Genomic DNA, 27,334 nt, shown 5'->3' with positions numbered 1-27,334 from the left:
TTCCCACAATCGCATACAAGATTTCTCCCGCGAAAACCCATACTCTGGAACTCTCTACTAGAACATATCAGACTCTTGCCTACCGTGAAAACCTTCAAAAAGAACCTGAAGACCTACCTCTTCCGACAAGCCTACAACCTGCAGTAACCACAGATAGACCAAACCGCTACACGATCAGATCTACCCTCACCTACTGTATTCTTACCCATCCCTTGTAGATTGTGAGCCCTTGCGGGCAAGGTCCTCTCTCCTCATGTACCAATCGTGACTTGTATTGATTAAGATTATTGTACTTTTTTTTTTATTATGTCTACCCCTCCTCAGATGTAAAGCGCCATGGAATAAATGGCGCTATAATAATAAATAATAATAATACATCAGACTCTATATAGATAGATACTTCTGCACCAAAGCTGTGACACTTACTGTTATGGCTGGCAATCCAGTACCACAATGGACATAGAGGTCAGCGCACATACAGTGACCTGGCAATAACCCAAAAAATAAGAACGAGCTCTGAGACGTGGGAACTCTGTTGACCGAAATCCCTAATCCTCTCCAACACAACTAGAGGCAGCCGTGGATTGCGCCTAACGCTACCTATGCAACTCGGCACGGCCTGAGAAACTAGCTAGCCTGAAGATGGAAAATAAGCCTACATTGCCTCAGAGAAATTCCCCAAAGGAAAAGGCAGCCCCCACATATAATGACTGTGAGTTAAGATGAAAAGACAAACGTAGAGATGAAATAGATTTAGCAAAGTGAGGCCCAACTTCCTGAACAGAGCGAGGATAGAAAAGGCAACTTTGCGGTCAACACAAAACCCTACAAAATCCACGCAAAGGGGGCAAAAAGACCCTCCGTACCGAACTAACGGCACGGAGGTACACCCTCTGCGTCCCAGAGCTTCCAGCTAGCAGAAAAAACAAATTGACAAGCTGGAATAGAAAAAACAGCAAACAAATAGCAAAGAGGAACTTAGCTATGCAGATAAGCAGGCCACAGGAACACTCCATGAGGAAACAGGTCCAACACTAGAACATTGACTGGAAGCAAGGATCCAAGCACCAGGTGGAGTTAAATAGGGTAGCACCTAACGACTTCACAATATCACCTGAGAAAGGAAACTCAGAAGCCGCAGTACCACCTTTCTCCACTAACGGAAGATCACAGAGAGAATCAGCCGAAGTACCACTTGTGACCACAAGAGGGAGCTCTGCCACAGAATTCACAACAACTTACTACATAGATACAAAGATAACAAAGTTAACAATGTAGACACAGAAGCAGTGCCAGGTATCTATATATATAATTGTCTAAGGGTTTTTCCGTCTGTCTGTCTGTCTGTCCTGGAAATCCCGGCTCTCTGATTGGTCGAGGCCGCTAGGCCTCGACCAATCAGCAACGGGCACAGCGACGATGATGTCATAAAGGACGTAGACATCTCACGTTTCTGATTCAGCGACGGGCACAGTATCGACGTAGATGTCATAATGGTTGCCATGGCGACGATGATGTCATAAAGGTTGCCTCGACCAATCAGCGACGGGCACAGCGACGATGATGTCATAATGGTTGCTATGGCGACGATGATGTCATAAAGGTTGCCTCGATCAATCAGCGACGGACACAGTCTGCTGCGAATTCTGGAATCATCATTGTCCATATACTACGGGGACATGCATATTCTAGAATACCCGATGCGTTAGAATCGGGCCACAATCTAGTATTACATATATAAGGAAACACACCTAAGCTTACTATGTAGATACGGAAACAAAAACAACCTTAGTGCATAGATACTGGAACAGAACCAAGCTTACTACATAGATACAGAAATAGAACCAAAGCTTACTATATAACCATGAAAACAGAACTGAATTTACTGCATAGGTATGGGAACAGAACCAAGTTTTCTACTACATAGATACTGGAATAGAACTAAGTTACTACATAGCTATAGGAAAGGAACCAACTTTACTATTTACAGTTAGGTCCAGAAATATTTGGACAGTGAAACACGCTTTGGCATTTTAGCTGTTTACCAAAACATATTCAAGATACAGTTAAAAAAAAATAATTATGAGCTTCAAGTGCAGACTCTGAGTATTCACATCCTAATTGGAGTAATTGTTTAGAAATCACAGCTCTTTAATGCGTAGCTTCCTATTTTTAAAGAGATCAAAAGTAATTGGACACATAGAAAAAAAAACATTCACAAAATCAACTCAAGTGAAGAATACTCTCCAGGTGTTTCAGTACCTAAGTCTACCACAAAGAGAAGACTGTTGTGAATTCCGCTCTTGGGCTCCCTCCGGTGGTTGTAAGTGGCACTTTTGTGAGTTCTGCTCTTGGGCTCCCTCTTGTGGTTTCTAGTGGTATGGCTGCTCCTTGGAGTTAGCTGTCATCAGCTGCCTCCACTTATCGTCTCTTCTGCTCGGCTATTTAGGCCTGGCTCTTTCTTCAGCCAGTGCCACTTGTAAATGGTTCCTGGTTGGATTCACATCTCTTTGGAGTTCCCTGTTATCCTGACCAGTTCAGCAAAGCTAAGTTTTTGCTTGCTCTTTTCTGTCCATAGATTGTGGACTTATCCATTCTGTGCTTTCTATGTTTGTCCAGCTTATCAGTGTGAATTAATTATGTCTTGCTGGAAGCTCTGGGAGGCAGATTTGCCCTCCACACCTTTAGTCAGGTGTGGAGATTTTTTGTAAACTCTGCGTGGATTTTTGTAGTGTTTTATACTGACCGCACAGTATTCCATCCTGTCCTATCTATTTAGCTAGACTGGCCTCCTGTGCTCATCCTGGTTTCATTCTGTGTATGTCTTTTCCCTCTCCACTCACAGTCATTATTTGTGGGGGGCTAATCTATCCTTTGGGGATTTTCTCTGAGGCAAGATAGCTTTCCTGCTTCTTTCTTTAGGGGTAGTTAGCTCTTAGGCTGTGATGAGATGCCTAGGGAGAGTTAGGAGCATTCCACGGCTACTTCTAGTGTTGTGTTGAGCTTAGGGACTGCGGTCAGTACAGTTACCACTTCCTTCAGAGCTCGTTCCATGTTGCTCCTAGACCACCGTATCATAACAGAAGACTTCATAAAAGCAAATACAGAGGGTGCACCACAAGGTGCAATCCATTAATCCGCCTTAAAAATAGAAAGGCCAGATTATACTATGCCAAAAAAATCTAAAGAAGCCAGCACAGTTCTGGAAAAGCATTCTTTGGGCAGATGAAACCAAGATCAACCTGTGCCAGAATAATGGAAAGAAGAAAGTATGGAGAATGCTTTGAACGGCTCATGTTACAAAGTACACCACATCCTCTGTAAAACATGGTGGAGGCAGTGTGATGGCATGGGCATACATGTCTTCCAGTGGCACTGGGTCACTAGTATTTATTGATGATGTGACAGAGGACAGAAGCAGCCTGATGAATTCTGAAGTGTACATGTCTATCATTTCTGCTCAGATTCAACCAAATCTAGTGAGGTTGTTTGTATGGCACGTCACCGTACAGAAGGATTAAGAAACAAAACCTACTGCAAAAGCAACCCAGGAATTTTTAAAGCAAAGAAGTGGAATTTTATGCTATTGCAGAGTCAATCACTAGATCTCAACCCCATCGAGCATGTATTTCACATGCTTAATAAAAATACGTAAGGCAGAAAGACCCACAAACAAGCAACAACTGGAGTTAGTTACATTAAAGACCTGGAAAAGCATTACAGAGGATTAAAAATGAACCGCAGATGGAGATCGCGGCGGCCATTTTCCTGAAGTTGAGATGCGAACTCTGCTTCAGGAAAATGGCCGCCGCGATCTCCATCTGCACACGCGCGGCATCCCGCGGCCATTTTCCTGAAGCCCCGGGCAGCAGAGGACTCCATATGTGCACACACGGCTTCAGGAAGATGGCCGCCCCCACAGATCACCATGGAAATAGCGCCGATCGCGCGTTTTTTCTTCTCCTGCCCAGTGGATTCAGAAGATGGGCATGCGCAAACCACTACGCCACCAACGGAAATATATGCAAGATCTGGGGGAAGATACAGCGATGTCGCCATGCCCATATGACCTGACCAGCCTGATTCACAGGCGAAAACGGCGACTTTGGTAAGTTATTTCGGCAGCTTAGGGGTGGAATCAGGGTACACAAAATACACTATAGTAACGCACAGCTCAGGCCCTATTTAACAGTATTTTTATCTCATACTGAAAAACCGGGGTGACAGGTTCCCTTTAATTAAAAGCCTACACTTTAATTGCATCACAGTGGTTTCATTTTAAATAAAAAATAGTGACACGGAGAACCCAAATCATGAACATTTGGTCACTATACAAATATTTCTGGACCTGTAGATATGAGAAAAGAAACAATCGAACTACATAGATATGGAACTAGAACCAAGCTCGATACATAAATATGGTTATGGAACCAAGCTAACGGCATAGATGTGAGAACAGAACCACGTTTACTGTATAGATGTAAGAACATAACCAAGCTTACTACATAGATGTGTTAGTATGACCAAATTTACTACATAGATACGCAAAAAACAAGCTTACTACATAAATATAGGAACAGAAACAAACTTACTACACATATATAGGAATAGAACCATGTTTACTACATACAATGAATAAAAAAAGCCTCACAACCCTGCTCAAATGTCAGTTTTATGTCATGTAAAACAAATCATACCAAGAAGAATCATTTTAGAACTTTTTACAACTTTAATGTTACCCATAATTTGCAGAATTCAACGAAAAAATAAACAAATATTTGCAGATGGAAAAAGAAAAATAAAAAACTAAAATAATGTGGGTGCATATATATGCACACCCTTAAACTGATAGCTTGTTGAAGTACCCTTTGAATTTATGACAACATTCAGTCTTTTTGGTAGGTGGTCTATCAGAATGGCAAATCTAGAAATTGCAATTTTTGCCCACTATTCCTTGCAGAGCAGAAGAGCTCCACATTTGTCAGATTGTGAGTTCATCTCCTGTGTACAGCCCTCTCCATGACAATTCACAGATTTTCTATTGGATGCTGGTCTGGGCTCTGGCTAGGCCATTCCTATACGTTGATCTTCTGACGAAGCCATTTTTTTATTGATTTGAAGGTAAACTTAATGTAACTGTCTTGCTGAAAAGTAAAATTCCTCTTAGGGTATGTGCAAATGATCAGGAATTGGCAGTGCTTTGGTTGCAGAGTATGTTCGCTGCATCCAAAGCGCTGCCGGCTGTTGAACACAGGTGAATCCGCATGTGTTCAATGAACCGCGTGGATTCACCATGTCAAGTACATTGTACGGGTGAAATTTATCTTGCAGAGACGCGGTTGAGCAGTGGGCGTAGTAGGCATGGGATTTCTTGAAATCCCATCCACTATGCTGTAACATCTGGAAGCTGCGGGTTGGACACTGCAGAAGTATGTAGCGTCCAACTCTCAGAGTTTACGGATCGTCTGCACATACCCTTTAATCTTGAGCTTTTTAGCAAAGGTTTGAAGGATTTGTTGTAAAATTGACTGATATTTGGAACTGTTCATGATTCCCTGTACCGTGACTACAACCTCATTTCTAAAGGATAATGCTGCTGTCACTGTGTGTGGGTATGGTGGTCTTTTGGTGATGCGCATGTTGGCTTTGTAACAAACATTTTTTTGAATGATGGCAAAATTTTCCCACATGTTTTTGACAGACCTGATGTAAGTTTTAGCAAAACATAGCTGGGTTTGGATGTTTCTTTGTAAGAAAATGCTTTCATGCAACAGATCGGTTTTACATTAATTCTACTTGTCGGTTTGTAAATCGGAAAAGACAAATTCCCCAATGCATATGTGAGCAAGCCCTTGCAGATTTAGTAAATATGCCTCAAACATCAGAATGTTTTTTGTTACACATGTATACAGACACCACAGTACACATCTTACAAATACACAATATGGGGTGCTTCTACATAAGATGACTGGGGCAGCCAGACAGCCAGTTACAACATACTTCTGTGTGGCTTGTCTCCCATGCAGCCTACAAGCCAGAAGGTCATCTCCAGCGGGTACAAGTAGTGCCAGGAGCACTATGATGTGACAAGGCCTACACATCGAATAAATGAAGTACGGCACTCCTGTGACTGGTGCACAAGAAGGATCCAATCCCATAAAATATTATTAAAAGAACTTGGCACTCATAAGCAGACATGTCATTTTTATTCCGTGTAAGCAATAGATTGCTTGCCGTAGCTAAAAATTATGTCTCTGATCATGAGTGCCAAGTTCTCTTAATAATAGGGCCAACATATCCACCCATATAACTGGTACAATGCCAGCCACAGGTAGCTAAAGTAGCAGGCAACTAGCCTGAGGGTGTATGACCCTCTGTCCCCAGCTTACCCTTGGTTATTGCATTCACTGTGACCATCGAGTACTTAAGTCTTACAGACAGCTCCTTTCTGACATGGTGGCAGCATCCCTCATGGCAGTGTGGCCTACTTGCATACCCACCAGGCATATATCAGAGCAGTGCAGGCTCCCAACTTCACTACACAGCACGAGTGTAAATTGGATATCCACCCAGATCTTTGCATCAATATCAAAGGGTCAACATCTTAGGAGCTGGCAGGTCACTTAGCTCTGATACTTCTTGACATCCTTTCCATAAAATTTACAATATTCAAGTAGTAAAGCTCCTTTTAAGTGCCATTGGGATAAATCAGATGAGGCATAAAGGGGTTTCTTTCTCTGCTAAACAGAGGGACTTGCTAACATACGCTAACACACAAATTCTCCATTGCTGGCAGGATATAGAAGGCGGCTATAACATATTTTTGAGGTGGCAGAGACGGCCCACCAAACTCCAAGGCCCTTATCTTTCTGCTATGCTGGATATGAACCAGGAAATGGAAGTGAACAGGCAAACTCCTACATGTACATGTATTTTGGGATTTTAGGATTTTGGCAAGCTACTGGTCAAGAGTTTGACATATCACCACTAGATTTAATTATCATGCTCTATACAAATCTCCCTGCTAAATCTTATGGCTTTGATTAGTGTTTTCGCAGTTAGGTTTCTAAGAAATCTCACACTGTTGGATAGGTTTGAAAGATTCTAAATACATATATTTTGTTCCTTCGTTAATTTAGCAGAGGTAGCCTCCTACTTGTTATTCCTAAAATATGCCTATAAATCAATCTCCACTAATTTCATTTACTAAACAAAGGGGCATATTTCTCAACATTGTACGTAGACCATGTCTAAGGACATGCCGATAAATGGGCCCAATTTTGCAGGCAGGCAATCACAAGACAAACAAGGAAAATGGTTGTTTCTGTGTGCATTGAAACACTGTCAGCCTTTCTGCACAGGACATTAAAACAACCACAATTCAGCTTGTATGGAACGGATCTCATTGCTTCTGGTGGAAATCAACAGCGTGTTGGGGAAATCAAGGGATAAGTAATGTTTCCATTTTATAACATTTTCTTCCTCAGAACCAATCCTGTATAATCAATGAAAACTCCTAGAATCATAACTTTTTCATACAGTGTGTCAATCAACAGGATTTTCTGTACAGTCTTGAAACAGTCCTTTACAAATCATGCATTACATTTATAGGTGGCCAATGACTGAGGTGGAGCTTGATGTCCTAATGTTGAATAGTCCACCTGGGATTCTTTATGCATTTTGCACAGATTTGGTTTAATTCTTTTTTTAATTTTCTAATTTAGAGTTCTTTAACTCTTTTGAACTAGCTTATAACCCATGCCTTGGTACACAAATGTACTAAAAACACATTTTTTGTACTAAATTAAAAGGGACCATGACAGCTAATTCATGCTGCTTGAACTACAGGCTTCATATATCAGAATCCTACTACGTAGGATTTCAGGCAGGCATGTTAAACGCTGTGGCTTTTCATCTACTATATAATTGTCTAAGGGTCACTTCTGTCTTTCTGTCTGTCTGTCTTTCTGTCACGGAAATCCCAAATCGCTGATTGGTCGCGGCAAGCTGGCCGCGACCAATCAGCGACGGGCATAGTCCGGCCACGAAATGGCCGCTCCCTACTCCCCTGCACTGAGTGCCCCTCCATATTCCCCCCCAGTCAGCACCCGCCACCCACATAGCGTTGTAGCAATCCGTTAAACCGACTGCGTTACACCGCGGCATAACGCGGTGTAACGCAGTCTGTTAATGCTGCTATTAACCCTGTGTGACGAACTCTTTACTATTGATGCTGCCTGTGCACACTGCTATATATTACGTGGCTGTGTTATATACTGCGTGGCTGCTATATACTAAGTGGCCATTGTTACAGTGGGGCAAAAAAGTATTTAGTCAGTCAGCAATAGTGCAAGTTCCACCACTTAAAAAGATGAGCGGCGTCTGTAATTTACATCATAGGTAGACCTCAACTATGGGAGACAAACTGAGAAAAAAAAATCCAGAAAATCACATTGTCTGTTTTTTTAACATTTTATTTGCATATTATGGTGGAAAATAAGTATTTGGTCAGAAACAAACAATCAAGATTTCTGGCTCTCACAGACCTGTAACTTCTTCTTTAAGAGTCTCCTCTTTCCTCCAGTCATTACCTGTAGTAATGGCACCTGTTTAAACTTGTTATCAGTATAAAAAGACACCTGTGCACACCCTCAAACAGTCTGACTCCAAACTCCACTATGGTGAAGACCAAGGAGCTGTCAAAGGACACCAGAAACAAAATTGTAGCCCTGCACCAGGCTGGGAAGACTGAATCTGCAATAGCCAACCAGCTTGGAGTGAAGAAATCAACAGTGGGAGCAATAATTAGAAAATGGAAGACATACAAGACCACTGATAATCTCCCTCGATCTGGGGCTCCACGCAAAATCCCACCCTGTGGGGTCAGAATGATCACAAGAACGGTGAGCAAAAATCCCAGAACCACGCAGGGGGACCTAGTGAATGAACTGCAGAGAGCTGGGACCAATGTAACAAGGCCTACCATAAGTAACACACTACGCCACCATGGACTCAGATCCTGCAGTGCCAGACGTGTCCCACTGCTTAAGCCAGTACATGTCCGGGCCCGTCTGAAGTTTGCTAGAGAGCATTTGGATGATCCAGAGGAGTTTTGGGAGAATGTCCTATGGTCTGATGAAACCAAACTGGAACTGTTTGGTAGAAACACAACTTGTCGTGTTTGGAGGAAAAAGAATACTGAGTTGCATCCATCAAACACCATACCTACTGTAAAGCATGGTGGTGGAAACATCATGCTTTGGGGCTGTTTCTCTGCAAAGGGGCCAGGACGACTGATCCAGGTACATGAAAGAATGAATGGGGCCATGTATCGTGAGATTTTGAGTGCAAACCTCCTTCCATCAGCAAGGGCATTGAAGATGAAACGTGGCTGGGTCTTTCAACATGACAATGATCCAAAGCACACCACCAGGGCAACGAAGGAGTGGCTTCGTAAGAAGCATTTCAAGGTCCTGGAGTGGCCTAGCCAGTCTCCAGATCTCAACCCTATAGAAAACCTTTGGAGGGAGTTGAAAGTCCGTGTTGCCAAGCGAAAAGCCAAAAACATTACTGCTCTAGAGGAGATCTGCATGGAGAAATGGGCCAACATACCAACAACAGTGTGTGGCAACCTTGTGAAGACTTACAGAAAACGTTTGACCTCTGTCATTGCCAACAAAGGATATATTACAAAGTATTGAGATGAAATTTAGTTTCTGACCAAATACTTATTTTCCACCATAATATGCAAATAAAATGTTAAAAAAACAGACAATGTGATTTTCTGGATTTTTTTTTCTCAGTTTGTCTCCCATAGTTGAGGTCTACCTATGATGTAAATTACAGACGCCTCTCATCTTTTTAAGTGGTGGAACTTGCACTATTGCTGACTGACTAAATACTTTTTTGCCCCACTGTATATACTACATGGGCTGCGCTATATATTACGTGGGCAGTGTTATATACTACGTGGGCAGTGTTATATACTACGTGGGCAGTGTTATATACTACGTGGGCAGTGTAATATACTACGTGGGCAGTGTTATATACTACGTGGGCAATGTTATAGACTGCGTGGGCAGTGTTATATACTGTGTGGGCAGTGTTATATACTACGTGGGCAGTGTTATATACTACGTGGGCTGTGCTATATATTACGTGGGCTGTGCTATATATTACGTGGGCTGTGTTATATACTACGCGGCTGTGCTAAATACAATGTGGGCAGTGTTATATACTAAGTGGCTGCTATATACTAAGTGGCTGTGTTATATACTATGTGGCTCGTATATACTACATCACTGTGTTATATACTACGTGGCTGCTATATATTATGTGGGCTGTGTTATATACTACGTGGCTGCTATATACTACGTGGCTACTATATACTATGTGGCTGTGCTATATACTACATGGCTGTGCTATATACTACGTGGCTGTGCTATATACTACGTGGCTGTGCTATATACTACGTGGCTGTGCTATATACTACGGGGGCTGTGTTATATACTACGTGGCTCCTATATACTATGCGGCTGTGCTATATACTACGTGGCTGTGTTAGAATACCCGATGCGTTAGAATCGGGCCACCATCTAGCAGTTAATATACATTTAAAAGTTAAACAGGAATCATGTCACTCAGGTTCAAGAGGCCGGTCTCCATTGGCTTCTACATGCCCCACTCCCCATGATTGAGAGGTCTCTGTCTACAAGTATGTAAAGGGAGAGCCAGTGATCAGCCTCCAAGTTACCTGAGCAGCATAGTCCCAAGCAGGATTTTAGATGTGTTTTCCTTGAAATGCAGCAGTATTTCAAAGCAGTATCTAAGTTACTGGGGTGACAAAGGGTGTGATTGCCCCAGGATCTGTGCTCAGAGGGGCCCACCCAGTGATACTGCTGCGCTTGACTATATAGACATGCTCTGCATACCAATATAGCTAAACTACGGTAGAGCAGTGGATATTATCTCCCTGTACTACCACTCCCCCTTTGGTACATCATAGGTTGCTTTAAGCCTGCAGTCTACAGAGTGGCAGGTTGATGCACTTGCAAAGACGCATGTACAGGATGTCAAAGTCCCTATGCAATGATGTCCTGTGCGTGCCTTGGCACTATAATATCACTGTGCTGGTCTGCAAGGCTCTCATCAAAATCTTGGATTAGAGGAGTATATAATGTTTTATTTATTTTAAATTAAACTTGTGGTGTCACTGTGGGGGCATCAAACTATGGAGCCCACACATGCACACGTCGTCAAGATTGTTGGTACCCCTCGTTTGATAACAGAAAAACCCACAATGGTCACAGAAATAACTTGAATCTGACAAAAGTAATAATAAATAAAAGATCTATGAAAATGAACAAATGAAAGACAGACATTGCTTTTCAACCATGCTTCCACAGAATTAAAATAAAAATAAAACGCATGAAATAGGCCTGGACAGAAATGATGGTACCCTTGAAAATATTGTGACAAAATGGACTAAATCAAGGTGTGTCCACTAACTTGCATCACAGGTGTCTACAATCTTGGAATCAGTGAGTGGGTCTATATATAGGGCTACAGATACTCACTGTGCTGTTTGGTGATATGGTGTGTATCACACTCAACATGGACCAGAGGAAGCAAAGGAAAGAGCTCTCTCAGGACATTAGAAAGAAAATTATAGACAAACATGTCAAAGGTAAAAGTTATAAGACTGTGACTACAGTTGCACATATTATTCAGAAATTTAAGATCCATGGGACTGTAGCCAACCTCCCTGGACGTGGCCGCAGGAGGAAAATTGATGACAAATCAAAGAGACGGAAAATACGAATGGTAACAAAAGAGCCCAGAAAAACTTCTAAAAAGATTAAAGGTGAACTTCAAGCTCAAGGCACATCAGTGTCAGATCGCACCATCTGTCATTGTATGAGCCAAAGTGTACTTCATGGGAGACAACCAAGGAGGACACCATTGTTGAAAAAAAAACCAGACTGGAATTTGTCAAACTACATGTTGACAAGCCACAAATCTTCTGAGTGAATGTCCTATGGACGGATGAGACAAAAACACCAAGGTTACTTACCGGTAGTCGGGTTTTCCGGAGCCCATGACAGCACACCTGAGAGGGATCCGCCCAGTTGGGACAGGAAACCTACTGAAATAAAAGGGCGGTACCTCTCCTTCGCTTCAGTTGGTTTTCAGAGCATGAGAGTCCCCCTTGGTTAGTACACATGGCAATCTACCACCACATTATAATAATAACAAAAAAACACCCAGCTAAAAGTGCGCACCAAAGGGTGAAAAAAGAAGGGAGGGAATATACAGGTGCTGTCATAGGCTCCGGAAAAACCAGCTACCGGTAAGTAACCTTGGTCTTTTCCCGTCTCCCATGACAGCACACCTGAGAGATTTTTGGAGAAAGAAACACCTTAGGGAGGGACCACCGCTTGCAGCACCCTTCTACCAAAGGTAAGGTCAGTCGAGGAGGATAGATCTAGTTGGTAGTGTTTAAAAGAAGGTAGACGGTGAGGACCAGGTAGCGGCCTTACAAATCTGATCAATCGATACCTCTGCTTTTTCTGCCCAGGAAGTAGCCACAGCTCTGGTTGAGTGAGCCTTGATGCCTTCAGGGATTGGGACACTACGAGAAGCATAGGACAAGGAAATGTCCTCCCTAATCCACCTAGCAATAGTACCCTTGGATACCCCATATCCCTTCCTGCTACCCTGGAAAGCTACAAATAGGGACTGATCCTTCCTCCACTGACTGGTCAAAGATATGTACTGCAAAATAGCCCTTCTTACATCCAGTGTATGAAATCTTTCTTCCCCTGGGTTCTTAGGATTATCACAAAAAGAGGGTAACACAATTTATTGCCTCCTATGGAATTTAGGCACCACTTTTGGCAGATACGCCGGATCTGGTCTCAGAACTACCCTGTCCTCAAATATTTGCGTGTAAAAAGGGGAAATAGACAGGGCTTACAAATCACTCACCCTACGGGCTGATGTCAATGCTACCAGAAGTACTGTTTTAAGAGTGAGGAGTTTTACCGATGATTCCTGCAAAGGCTCAAATGGACTCCTAGTTAGAGCTTCTAAAACCAGATTCAAATCCCACGGGGGAACCCTGTGAACTACCACCGGTCTAGACCTACTACAAGATTATATAAAGTGGGACACCCACCTATTGGAGGCCAGGTTACAATTGTATAAGGCTCCTAACGCCAACATTTGTACTTTGAGTGTATTGGTTACCAACCCTAGTTGTAACCCAGTTTGTAAAAACTCTAAAATAGTACCTACAGGAGCCTCATCCCCCAAAGGTTTCCCTGAAAAATCTAGAAACTTTCTCCATGTTCTACCATAAATTCTTGACGTGACCGGTTTTCAACTTTTCAACAAGGTGGAGACTAACCCTGGTGAAAACCCCTGCCGGCTCAGTAATGCCCTCTCAAATTCCAGGCTGCAAGATGGAAGCCCTTCACCTGAGAGTGGTATATTAGACCCTGGGTAAGCAGGTCGGGAATCTCTGGTAGAATCCATGGATCGGTTACTGACATCTGTCTTAGGAGGGAAAACCAAGGTCTTTTTGGCCAGAATGGAGCAATTAGAATCACTCTCGCCTGCTCCATCCTGATCTTTCTTACCACTGCCGGAATCATCGCTATCGGTGGAAACACATAAGCAAGACTGAATTTCCATTGGAATTGAAGAGCATCGACCGCAAAAGGTTTCTCCCTCGGGTCTAACGAACAGAAACTCTCCACTTTCCTGTTGTGCAGAGTGGCAAATAAATCTATTACAGGCATGCCCCAGGTCTGCACTATCTGTTGAAACACCCGGGGATTCAATGACCACTCTCCGTGTTTCAGTGTTTTGCGACATAGGTAGTCTGCTTTCATATTTTCGGCCCCCTTTATGTGTAGTGCAGAGTGGGATAGTAGGTGGTGCTCCGCTAGCTGTAGAAGGACAGACGCTGACTTCATAAGAGAAAGGGATCTCGTTCCCCCTTGGTGGTTGATATATGCCACCACCGCATAATTGTCTGACATGACTCTGGTATGGTGACCCTGAAGGATAGGGAGGAAATGTTTTATAGCTCTCTCTACAGCCCATAATTCTCTTAAATTGGACGCCTGCTGTGATTCTAGTTGGGACCAGGACCCCTGAACTGAGAGAGTTCCTAAATGAGCCCCCCATCCTATACCGCTTGCGTCTGTGGTGATGATCTGCTCTATCGGAGTTACCCACTGGACCCCCAACGCCAAATGATCTCTTACTGTCCACCATTTTAGGGAATCTGTTACTTCCAATGAAAGGCGTAGTTTTCCCTCTAAAAACCCTTTTAACCACCTTTGTGCTGACAGGACCTCCCACTGTAACTGTCTTAGATGAAACTGCGCCCATCTCACTGCTGGTATACAGGATGTCAGAGAACCCAGCAGGGACATTGCCTTCCTCAATGTCATTACAGGGTGCTGAATAGCTGACTCCACAAGATTTTGAATTTTTACCAATTTGTTTTCTGGTAGGAGACAAAGTTGACGCCTGGAGTCCAGAACCAAGCCCAGAAAGGACTGAACTAACTCCGGCGTCAACCTTGATTTGGTGAAATTTATTTTCCAACCCAACACCTCTAGCGTTGCCGTGACCTCTTTTATCTGTGCCAGGCAGTGTACTGCCAAATTCCCAATTATAAGGAAGTCGTCCAGATACGGAACTATAACAATGTCCCGAGAATGGAGGAAGGACATGACCTCTGACATCAGCTTGGTGAATATTCTTGGCGCTATAAACAGGCCGAATGGGAGGGCCGCGTATTGATTGTGCCTGAGACTTCCTTGGACATAAACTGCTACTCTTAGAAATTTTTGGTAGTCCCGATGGATTGGGGCTTGGTAGTAGGCGTCCTTTAAGTCTATAACTGCCATGAAGCAATTTGGGAACAAGAGTTTTATCGCTGTATTTACAGACTCCATTTTGAAGGAGCAGTTTACTACCGACTGATTGAGATTTTTTAAATTGACAATAGTTCTTAGTGACCCGTCCGGTTTTCGTATCAAAAAAAGAGGGGAATAAAAACCTTTTCCCTCCTCTTCCCCCGGGACTTCTACCAGAACTTGCTTTGACACTAGCTCCAATACCTCTGCTTCCAAAGCTAGCTGTTCTTCCAGGGTTTTTATTTGGGATGTTAAAACAAAAGTCTGTCACGGTGGATAAACCAAGTCTATTTTTAGGCCATCCTTGACAACCTTCAGAGTCCAATGACTGGGGGAGATATTTACCCAGGCTGGGAAAAAGGATGAAAGTCTTCCCCCCACCTCTGGCCTGGCGTCATTGGGAGGGCTTTTTATGCTGATGTCGAGGGACCCTTAAACATGTATCCAGATCCTTTGCTGTCTCTGGAGTCCCAATTCCTCCTATCTCCCGGGGGGCGGCCTCTACTAAATTTCCCCCTCCGAAAATAAGGTCTTCTAATGTCCACCGGAAAACGAGGAAAACCCTTTTTCCTATCCCCTGCTTTCTCCAAAATGTCTTCTAGTTTTTGACCAAAGAGGAAATGGCCGTCACTCGGTATGGAACAAAGTCTATTCTTCGAAGGCAAGTCGCCCGGGCACCCCTTCAACCAGAGAGCACGTCTAGCCGCATTGGATAAACTTGCTGCTCTAGCTGCTAGCCTCACGGAGTCTGCCGAAGAATCTGCTATAAAGGCTGCTGCTCCTTTAGCCATAGTTATATTGGTTAAGATCTCTTCCCTTGGAGCTTTAGATTTCAATTGCTCCTCTATCTGCTGTAGCCAGACAATAAGGGAGCGTGCGACACAAGTCCCCGCAATTGCCGGTTTTAAACCCCTGCGGTTGCTTCCCAGGTGTGTCTAAGGAACCCGTCCGCTTTTTTGTCTAAGGGATCCCTTGACACGCCAGAGTCTTCTAAGGGAAGGGATAACTTTTTAGATGATCTAGCTACCGCACCATCAATTTTTGGAACCTTATCCCACGTCTCCGAATCTTTCTCTTCAAAGGGGTAACGTCTTTTAGAAGCCGAGGGCAGATTACCCGATTTCTCCGGCTTCTTCCATTCCTTCTCTATAAGGGCTTTTACTTTGGAGTTAACTGGGAAAGTACGCTTTCTTTTTTCCTCTAAACCCCCAAACATAATGTCCTCCAGGGATTTGGCCGCTTTTTCATCTTTTAGGCCCATTGAAGCTCTGACGGCTTTTATTAACTTATCCGTGTTCGCAGTTAGAAAGCACGGACGGCCCCCAACATCGCTATCTGAAGAGGAGCCAGAGTACATGGAAGAGGAGGAGAAGGGAGATAATGGTTCCTCCTGACATTCCTCATCAGAATGAGAAATTTCGGAAATAGAAACAGGTTCTGGGTTTTTACTACCCTTTTTCTTAAGGGCTGCTTTTACAGAGCCTTCTATTTCTGCTCTGATTATTGCCCTAAGACTAGAGGCAAAGTCAGGGGTCTTTTCCTGGATAGTCCTTTGGATGCAATCTACACAAAGACTCTTCTGCCACTGGACTGCCAACGGAACTCTACAGAGGGCACAATCCTTATGCTTTGACTTGGTGCTAGCCTTCCTTTGCGCCTGCCAAGTAAACAGAAAATGTAGCCCATTACCACCAGGGTGACATTCACGTTGATCACTCACCACCCGATGACCATGAAGGTTACCGGATTCTGAGGCTGACTAGGAGCACGGACAACGTCCCTCCTGAAAGCTGAAGAGTCCTGTGACATCCGGCTAGGACAATTGCCGCTCCTTCCACTCGAGCGGCTACTTTTCTTAACACGTTGGTGAGCAGGTGCATCACCTGATAAGGGCTCTTGCTGCTGTAATGGCTGCTGCTGCTGCTCCATACGATCCTCCATCTCTGGAAAGCTGTATAGAAGTGAGCGATGTTCTGTGCAACTTCACCCTTAATAAAGGGTAATTCGCAGTGCTCCCCACCTCTTCCGGTATTTGTTATGCCCCTCTCCCCCTCCTGCATACCACCGGGAAGCCTGCATCGTCGCCGGCGTCCGTACCATGGGTGCCACCATCTTGGATCTGGCGTGCCGCTCTGACATCACGCAGGCACGCCCATTCCCAGCGTGCCTTGCGCGCAATGCCAGCCGCGCGCTCGGAAGTCGCCGACAGCAGAGGGGGAGAAAGTGGCGCGGCAGACACAGAATTGCCCCAAGAGTCTGGACTGTGCTGGCCCGATGCCCGCACGTGGGCAAGAGCCCACAGGATCTGCGAACGGCGCCACCATCAACCTGAAGGCCGGCATACAGGCGCTCTGCCTGCCCTTCCAGTGCCGGGACAGAAGTGGGTAAGTGGAAATCCTCGATTAAGATACCGCCGTGATTCAGCACAAGGGTTCCCATCAGGACAGGAAACCCAACTGAAGCAAGGGAGAGGTACCACCCTTTTATTTCAGTAGGTTTCCTGTCCCGACTGGGCGGATCCCTCTCAGGTGTGCTGTCATGGGAGACGGGAAAATGGAACTTTTTGGCAAGGCACATCAGCTCTATGTTCACAGATGGAAAAATGAAGTATATCAAGAAAAGAACACTGTCCCTACTGTGAAACATGGAGGAGGCTCTGTTATGTTCTGGGGCTACTTTGCTGCATCTGGCACAAGGTGCCTAGAGTCTGTGCAGGGTACAAAGAAATCTTAAGACTATCAAGGGATTCTAGAGAGAAATGTGCTGTCCAGTGTCAGAAAGCTTGGTCTCAGTCGCAGGTCATGGGTCTTGCAACAGGATAATGACCCAAAACACACAGCTAAAAACACCCAAGAATGGATAAGAGGAAAACATTGGACTATTCTAAAGTGACCTTCTATGAGCCCTGACCTAAATTATATTGAGCATCTTAGGAAAGAGCTGAAACATGCAGTTTGGAAAACGCAACCTTCAAACATGAGACAACTGGAGCAGTTTGCTCTTGAGGAGCGGGCCAAAATATCTGTCGAGAGGTGCAGACTTCTCATTGACAGTTACAGGACTCGGTTCATTGCCTCAAAAGGTTGTGCAGCAAAATATTAAGTTAAGGGTACCATCATTTCTGTCCAGGCCTATTTCATGAGTTTTATTTTTTTTTTTAAATTCTGTGGAAGCATGGTTGAAAAGCAATGTCTGACTTTCATTTGTTCAGTTTCATAGATCTTTTATTTATTATTACTTTTGTCAGATTCAAGTTATTTCTGTGACCATTGTGGGTTTCTCTGTCATTAAATGAGGGGTACCAACAATTTTGACCATGTGGGTACAGGGTGGGGGCCCTTGTACAGAGTGGGAGTTAATGCGGGGCCATTATAGATTGTGGGGGCCAATATACAGTGTGGAGACCATTATACAGTGTGAACTGTACTGTGGTTGCCATTATACAATGTGTTTTGGGGGAGCAGTGGAGACATCACACTACGTATAGGGGAGCTGTGGGGACATCATACTGTGTATAGTGAAGCTGTGCTCTCACCACTTTGTGTAAAGAGGAGCTGTGGACCCATCATACTGTGTATAGAGGAGATGTACACTGAAGGACTCAGGAGACATTATTAACTGAGTGAGTAGGTAATTAAAGGGAACCTGTCACCCCCAAAATCGAAGATGAGCTAAGCCCACCGGCATCAGGGGCTTATCTACAGCATTCTGGAATGCTGTAGATAAGCCCCCGATGTATCCTGAAAGATGAGAAAAAGAGGTTACATTTTACTCATCTGGGGGGCGGTCCGATCCGATGGGCGTCGCGGTCCGGGGCCTCCCATCTTCTTACGATGACGATATCTTCTTGTCTTCATGCTGCGGCTCCGGCACAGGTGTACTTTGTCTGCCCTGTTGAGGGCAGAGTAAAGTACTGCAGTGCGCAGGTGCCGGGAAAGGTCAGAGAGGCCCGATGCCTGCGCACTGCAGTACTTTGTACTGCCCTCAACAGGGCAGGCAAAGTACGCCTACGCTGGAGCCGCAGCGTGAAGACAAGAAGATGACGTTGTCCTATGAAGATAGGAGGAGCTGGACTGGACCGCGACGCCCATCGGACCGGACCGCAGCGGGAATATCCCTGGATGAGTATAATATAACCTCTTTTTCTCATCTCTCAGGATACATTAGGGGCTTATCTACAGCATTACGGAATGCTGTAGATAAGCCCCTGATGCTGGTGGGCTTAGCACATGTACGATTTTGGGGGTGACAGGTTCCCTTTAAGTGAGCAGGTAAGCATTATTGTTATAGAGGCACTCAGAGTACAGTGTCACTGTTTTCTAAAGCATTTACACAGGGCATCGATATTTAGTAGGGGGGCAATTTTACCATCTAGAGGGCACAGAGGAGGCTTTTTACTTTATAAGAGACACAATAGTGGAAATTATTATCAGGGGAACTAAAAGGAGTGCTGTTATTGTGCGAAACAGCAGGCAGGTGTAGTAAAAAAGGCCACGTGCAACAGCAGAGGAGGTTGTGCAGGTTGGAAATAAATGGGGACAGTGCAGGAAATGTGAGAAGTTAAATTTGTCTTTTTTTGTAATCTCTGCAGATGAGTTGTGACTAGAACAAACGGTCTTGTCTGTCTGGCCAAGATGGAAAAGACGGGAAACGTGAGCGACTCCATCAGAACATCAGCTGTAAGTCGCTATCTATAAAAGTAAATGTAATCACCTATATGCTCTGCAGGACTGGTATCTACTACTATATGTCACCATATGGCAGTAACATCGGCGTAGGTCTTTGTGTAGGTTTATTGTCAGTAACTGCATGGTCATCTTCTGAGATTCCCCTATAACCACAATTACGGTTCGCCACCATAGTTATAATCTGAGTTACCAGTTAAGGGCCAACTCGGTTGTTTTGCCCCAACCCTCTGAGCTGAACCCCTAGCTACGCCTTTATTTCAGAGTAAAGTACTGTATATTTTGGATTATAAGACGCACTTTTTTCCTCCAAATTTGGGAGTAAAATGGGGTCGCATCTTATAATCCGAAAATTTTATTTTTCGAGATCTTGATCTACGCATGCGCTTCCTCAGGTGACTACTTTCCAAAAACCCACCGCAGGGAACTGAACTGGAAAGGGGACTCCGCTCACCAGTGAAGACATCTAATGAATGCCCCGGAACCACAGCATCGCCCCACTCCTGCTGCTGGCCTCCTGTGACCCTGCTCCACCACCGCGACCCCCACAGATAATCTACCCTTAAGACAGGCTATAATATGCACCACAATTTTACTTAAATTTTTTTTACTTTTTTTCCACCCCAAACGTTGGGATGCATCTAATAGGCCGGTGCGTTTTATAGTCCGCAATATACAGTACACCTGGGCGAAATGACAGAACCAGTGTCGGATTCATACTGCCTGTGTTTTGGGCACTATGAATCAGGAGTTATCTGCCCTATAGGAAACCAAACCTTTAGAAAGATTGTTCGTACTAAACTGTAATTGCTTGGCAAAAGAGTTATCACATTTGATGTGGTTGGTGCTTAAGAGGAAACCTAAATATAAAAATATATGCCGATTGTCAGCTTACCTTCACAGTACCTTCTACTTCAACAAACCATCGTCTTAACATTGCTTGAATCTGCCCATCTGTTAACTCAGGATTTGCAGCATGGATCCTCTTTTTTGCTACATCTTCCAAAAGTAATCGCCGTAACCGCCAGTAAAAAAACGTTCTCGACGTTTTCCATTCAAGAACATCCTGTGATAAATAAACCAGTAATAAAAATCATGTGAGAAAGAAAAAAAATAAGAATTACAAGAAAAAACTATGAGGGTTTTACTTACAGTTATAACTCCCTTTTCTTGCATTCTACCTGGCGTATCGTGCAGATCTGCAAACTGCACGGCCACTTGGTGGTAAATGGGGATCAGAAATTCTTCTCTTTCCTTAAGCTTGTTTTCCAACTCTTTGCAGTCAGCAGGACTAAGCTCTGGAGTTCCTGAAGTGATCAAATATATCCATAAAGAAAAGCGTCAGGAGGCGACACAGTCCAGTTTTCAAAACACAGCTATACTTTGGCCATGAAAGAACAAAAGACACCTCCAGTTTTAACATCATACTTTTCTTACAAGATCTGTTATGTATTCCATACATTCTTGGGATCAGCACCATTCATTTCCAGCCTACGTCCTGAGTCATTTAACCTCCTAAAAAGCCATTGTCTATACCAACCGTGATACCCAAGTAGTTTATAGACTGAGGGGGCTCGTTCTGGTAGCCCATTAATGCCCTGCAACAAATTAGATGGTGCCAATGGGTTGTAAGGATATGTAAGTGATGGCACAAATTTTGGTTTTCACCAAGCTTGCTGCTTCAGTATTTTTAGATCTTTTAGTCAGCTGTATCTATGCGTCATAAGTTCGTAACCCCTTCAGCCCAGGCAATTTCCTATTTTCGTTTTTTCCTCCCCCTTTCCAAGAGCCATAACTTTACTTTGCTGCCCACATAGCCATATGAGGGCTTGTTTTTTTGTGAGACGAGTTGTAATTTTGAATGACACCAGTAATTTTATCATGTGATGCACTGAAAAGCAGGAAGAAAATCCAAGTGAGCTGAAATCGCAAAAAAAAAAGTACAAATACACTTATTTTTATTTTTTTCTGGGGGTTAAGTTATTTACAATGTTAAGTACAAGGTAAAACTGACCGGCATTATGATTCTTCATGTCACTATGATTACGCAGATACCAAACATGTATAGTTTTTTGTGTATTTAAGTAGCGGGGGAAAAAATTACATTTTTTGATTTAAAAAAATTAACATGTTTTGATTAGCCATTATTGTATTTTATTGTATTGTAGTGGCCAAAAAACAGTAATTCTGGAGCTTTATTTTTTTCTCCTCATTACGGATTGAATTAATTTACCGTATATACTCGAGTATAAGCAGACCTGAGTATAAGCTGAGGCACCTAATTTTGCCATGGAAAACAGGGTAGGCTTATTGACTAGAGTATATGCCGGGTATGCATTGTCCCCTCATCCCTGTCCTGGTATGCGTGGCTGCACCAATAGCTGTCCTGGTATGAGTGGCTTGTGGCTCCCCCCGTCGCTGTCCTGGTATGCGTGGGGCTCCCCCCGTAGCTGTCCTGGTATGTGTGACTACCCCTGTTGCTCTCCTGGTATGCATAGCTCCCCCGTCATGTCCTGGTATGCGTGGCTCCCCAGGTCCGGGTATGCGTGGATCCCCCCATCTCTGTCCTGGTATGCGTGGCTCCCCTGTCCTGCTATGCGTGGCTCCCCCGTCCTGTCCTGATATGCGTGGCTCCACGCTCCATTCCTGGTATGCGTGGCTCCCCTATCCTGGTATGCGTGGCTCCCTCCTCCCATCTTTGTATGCATGCTTCCTATTACAAAAAAGAAACGTCCTACTCACCCTCCAGCGTTACCCTCGGAACATCTCGTTGGTGCAGGCTTCCAGTTGCTCTTCCTGTGCCGAGCGATCACGTGGCACCGCTCATTAAGGCAATGAATATTCCCTCCACGCTTATGGGAGTGGAGATGCGTGCATATTCATTACCTTAATGAGTGGTGCCGCGTGATCGCTCGGCACAGGAAGAGCTGCCGGCGCCGGGACCAACGCGATGCTGCGAGGGCACGGCTGGAGGGTGAACTTTTATGCTTTTTTCATATTTGTAAAAACATTCTTTTTCACTTTATACTGTACTTTCCTTAGGAGACTTGAACCTGTGATTGTCTGATCGCTTCTACTATACACAGCAATACTGTACTGCTATGTACAGGGAAAATCACGGTGTCCTATGAACACCAGCTACAGGCTGACTTTTACAGGAAAACCATCATGACAAGCACAAGGGTCTTCAGCAGATCCCCAGCTGTCATGGCAACCCATTGATGTCCTGCAATCATGTCACAGGTGCTGATTTCCCAGTTATGGATTGGACTCAGTTCCTGAGCACGCTGCATACATGGGCATGGGACATGTGATGTACGGTTACATCACATGTTGGGACGGGGTTAATCATTGGGGACAACGCCTTTAAAGAGTGCCTAGAGAGGGTGAGAGCCTATAGGACACACAGGGGAAATACATGAAAAACAGCAGTACTCCAGAAATCCTGATATTTGCCTACATGTTCACAAGTTACATTACAGCCCTTCTCAGTCTTACATAAATGCATACAGCAATTACAAGCACTTTACATAGGTACACACATAAATACATACACACATAACAGGATACAAAAATACACACAGAATCCACATACACACATTCTGCAATATCTGCACACACTGACCAGCTTTCTCTGCAGATAAAGATTGAAAAACGTGGAAGATGCCCAGGAAGCAGAGGGATGTGCACACTACCGGACAGAGCCTTCTGTGCTTTCCTTGCAGTGTAGCCTCTCTGCCTGGGCAGACTTCTGAACTGTTGATGCTCTGTTGTAGCTACAGGGTGTCAAAAATGGGCTGCAAGAACTGAAAGACTCACAGACTTGATTCCCAGGTGTAGGCTAAAAACAGCAAGGAAAGGGAACAATCTATAGCTGAAGATGCCTCCTGTGCTGGACATCGGGACTGGTGGGTGCATCCTCCTTCCTCCTGTGCTAGCACAGTGCTGCCTGCCTATGCAGAGGCATATAGTACTGCCTGAGCACTATGCAGCTTATGTGAAGAGGTGGGGCCAACTCCCGGCCTAGGGGCCCACTGGAGGATTCACTGATTTCCCGGCAGCTCAGTCCGAGCCTTCTTGTGTGCACTTGAACCGAAGTTAATATTGGTCACTAGGTAGATTATGACGAACACATACAACACACTTACAGAAAGTATTCTGATCTGAATAAGCTCTAAGGGGATCTGAGAAACGTACTGTGTACAAATATCTAAATTACATGCATAAAATAGATGCAATCACCTTCCACCAGCCAGAATCATTTATCTCAGTAAAATATAATTCGGTAACTGAAAAACAAACATATGGCCTAGGACAGCAGTGCCCAACATTTCTCACTTTGAGAGCCACATTTAGTTCTGAGATATGGTTGTGAGACACATCCAGAGTGCCCATCTTCTCCCAAGGTAGTGTCACTAAGAGCCCGATTACCGGGATAATGACAGTCAAAGCTTCCTCACAGAAGGCACCGCCCTCCATTATAGGCAGAAACTTGCATCCAGGGGTCCCACTTTACCCCCATTCAAGAGCCTCGCATGAAGCATGCCCATCAAACTATCACATCTAGCTTCAACATCCCTCTAGCAGTATCATCCTATCTCCAGCTAAACATTGTTATTCCTCCCTCCCCCCCACCTTTTATACCAGTATATGCTTAACTAGTAGTGGGACTCTGAGCACGGATCTCATAGAAGTCACCTTCTGGACACCCATTCATTAGACCTAGGTGGCAGGAAGTCACGAGTCCCACATCATAGACCTGCAAGCCACATGAGGGTCTCAAGCTACAGGTTGGGGACCCCTGACCTAGGACAAGGTATTACATTTATCAGGACAGAATTTAGGAACTAAACATTAATGTTCAGTGTTGGGAGGAGGGTGCCACTTTAATCATTTTGTTGTAGAATGTATATATAAAAACAAGCAATTAAATTTGTGGATCCCAACAAATGGCCTAATAGATGCAGATTTTATTTTTCTCTCCATAATTTTAGCTTGTACACATTGTTTATAGCTCTTAGGCAATGTAAGGTGCGTTTTGATAGTATAGGAACTGTAGTAGCTGAACCTCTGATCTCAACATTAATTTTCTAAACCACCATAGGATGTGATATCATTTTGCATAAATTAATACACACAAGAGTCCATTGAGTTTTGGAGTATCATCTTTAATGCTGAGTCAGCTAAAGATTTCACATGGCCATTTTGTGATTATATTAGTTTAAGATGTTGTTGTTGTTGATGATGATGATGATGATGATGTTCCAGTTATGCAATGCACTGGGATTCACTACCAAGGCAAATATATGTGAACATACTTGGATGACCACATTTATTTGAAAGCAGGTAATAAAAAGAAAATTGCAGGTGCCAGAGTTTAGTGCTATAAACTCCTCTGGTCGGGTAAATGCCTGGAGAGTTGACCTCTATTTAAGACATAAGGAGGTGCTCTACATAAAAACATGCCCCCATCCAAAACAGTTTTTATGCACCATGCACTTGCAACATGCACTGAATTTGATATTAGGAATGGGAGCTAATGTTGTAGCTGATGCAGCAGAATGATGCCAGACACCATGGCAGTGAACTACCAGCAGGTTTATAAGTCTTGAGCCACAGATCATATAAATGAGCTGTAGTGTAAGATTAGCAAAAATGCCTAAGGTATTGCAGTTGATATCATAGAAATATGGTACAGCTTTTTCTAAAATACAATACTAGACATATCTATAGCTTATATAAATGGCTTACAGAATGCAAATCCTACTTATTTCCCATTTGAGTCGATTGTTCTTTATATTTCATGTACACAAATAGACAGCAGAACAAGTTGATCAAACAAGCTGATTTATAAATTGAGGTGTTATTTACCTTTAACTAAAATAGTCCATTATGTCACATTTCCATAAATATGGAGCCAAAGTTTATCTTAAAGGGTTATTCCAATCTTCAAAAATTGGTATTGTTGGATAGTGCTTTTAACCCCTTTATGACCCAGCCTATTTTGACCTTAACCTTCGTCAGGCTGCATAATTTTACAAAATTAACAGGCTGCAGAGGTACAATTGAACCTTCATATATATTTTATTGAAATTTGGCCAATATATTCTGGACCAAAACTGCAGAGATGTCACGAAATTTCAGCCCTCTACGGCTTTTCAAAAAAAAAAGTTATTGCAATTTTAAAACAGAATAGTTACAATTGTACCTACTCAGCCGGACGAAGGTTAATGACCTGGTCGTTTTTTTGCAATTCTGACCAGTGTCCCTTTATGAGGTAATAACTCAGGAACGCTTCAACGGATCCTAGCGATTCTGAGATTATTTTTTCGTGACATATTGGGCTTCATGTTAGTGGTTTAGGTTGATAACTTTTGCGTTTATTTGTGAAAAAAATGGAAATTTGGCTAAAATTTTGAAAATTTCGCAATTTTCAAATTTTGAATTTTTATTCTGTTAAACGAGAGAGTTATGTGACACAAAATAGTTAATAAGTAACGTTACCCACATATCTACTTTACATCAGCACAATTTTGGAAACATTTTTTTTTTTTGCTAGGATGTTACAAGGGTTAAAATTTGACCAGCCATTTCTCGTTTTTACAGCAAAATTTACAAAACCATTTTTTTAGGGACCACCTCACATTTGAAGTCAGTTTGAGAGGTCTATATGGCTGAAAATACCCAAAAGTGACACCATTCTAAAAACTTCACCCCTCAAGGTGCTCAAAACCACATTCAAGAAGTTTATTAACCCTTCAGGTGCTTCACAGCAGCAGAAGCAACATGGAAGGAAAAAATCAACATTTAACTTTTTAGTCACAAAAATGATTTTTTAACAACATTTTTTTATTTTCCCAAGGGTAAAAAGAGAAACTGGACCCCAAAAGTTATTCTACAATTTGTCCTGAGTACGCCGATACCCCATATGTGGGGGGGAACCACTGTTTGGGCACACGTCAGGGCTCGGAAGGGAAGGAGCGCCACTTGACTTTTTCAATGAAAAATTGGCTCCAATCTTTAGCGGACACCATGTCACGTTTGGAGAGTCCCTGTGTGCCTAAACATTGGAGCTCCCTCACAAGTGACCCCATTTTGGAAACTAGACCCCCCAAGGAACTTATCTAGATGCATAGTGAGCACTTTGAACCCCCAGGTGCTTCACAAATTGATCCGTAAAAATGAGAAAGTACTTTTTTTTCACAAAAAATTTCTTTTAGCCTCAATTTGTTCATTTCCACATGGGCAATACGATAAGTTGGATCCTAAAATTTATTGGGCAATTTCTCCTGAGCACACTGATACCTCACATGTGGGGATAAACCACTGTTTGGGCACACGGCAGGGCTCGGAAGGGAAGGAGCGCCATTTGACTTTTTGAATGAAAAATTAACTCCAATCGTTAGCGGACACCATGTCGCATTTGGAGAGCCCCAGTGTGCCTAAACATTGGAGCTCCCCCACATGTGACCCCATTTTGGAAACTAGACCCCCCAAGGAACTTATCTAGATGCATAGTGAGCACTTTGAACCTCCAGGTGCTTCACAAATTGATCCGTAAAAATGGAAAAGTACTTTTTTTTGAGCTTGTAAGCGCGCTGTTACCTCCTAATCCCGGACAACTTCAGAGCAGTGCCTACTAGCTAAACAATAGTGGTGGTCAGTCTCCTAGGCAACGAGCTGTAAACAAAGGCGCTAATATCCCAAATATGGCTG

General features: G+C 43.5%; 1 protein-coding gene across 2 annotated transcripts in view; it reads right to left on the bottom strand.

Annotated features, from left to right (window-relative positions):
* Nucleotides 1–27,334, bottom strand: part of ACACA (acetyl-CoA carboxylase alpha) — a 575,142-nt gene that overhangs the window by 30,417 nt on the left and 517,391 nt on the right. For both annotated transcript variants that reach the window (XM_069756397.1, XM_069756396.1), the window contains exons 53-54: nucleotides 20,771–20,925; nucleotides 20,514–20,684 (exon numbers count right to left, since the gene is read on the bottom strand). In XM_069756397.1, the coding sequence (XP_069612498.1) occupies nucleotides 20,514–20,684; nucleotides 20,771–20,925 (326 nt within the window). The remainder of the gene's footprint in view (nucleotides 1–20,513; nucleotides 20,685–20,770; nucleotides 20,926–27,334) is intronic.

The sequence above is a fragment of the Ranitomeya imitator genome, chromosome 3 (genome assembly GCF_032444005.1).
Source record: "Ranitomeya imitator isolate aRanImi1 chromosome 3, aRanImi1.pri, whole genome shotgun sequence".
In the NCBI taxonomy this organism is placed as follows: domain Eukaryota; kingdom Metazoa; phylum Chordata; class Amphibia; order Anura; family Dendrobatidae; genus Ranitomeya; species Ranitomeya imitator.
The sequence above is the reverse complement of the archived record's forward strand: the minus strand, read 5'-3'. Positions and strand labels throughout refer to the sequence as shown.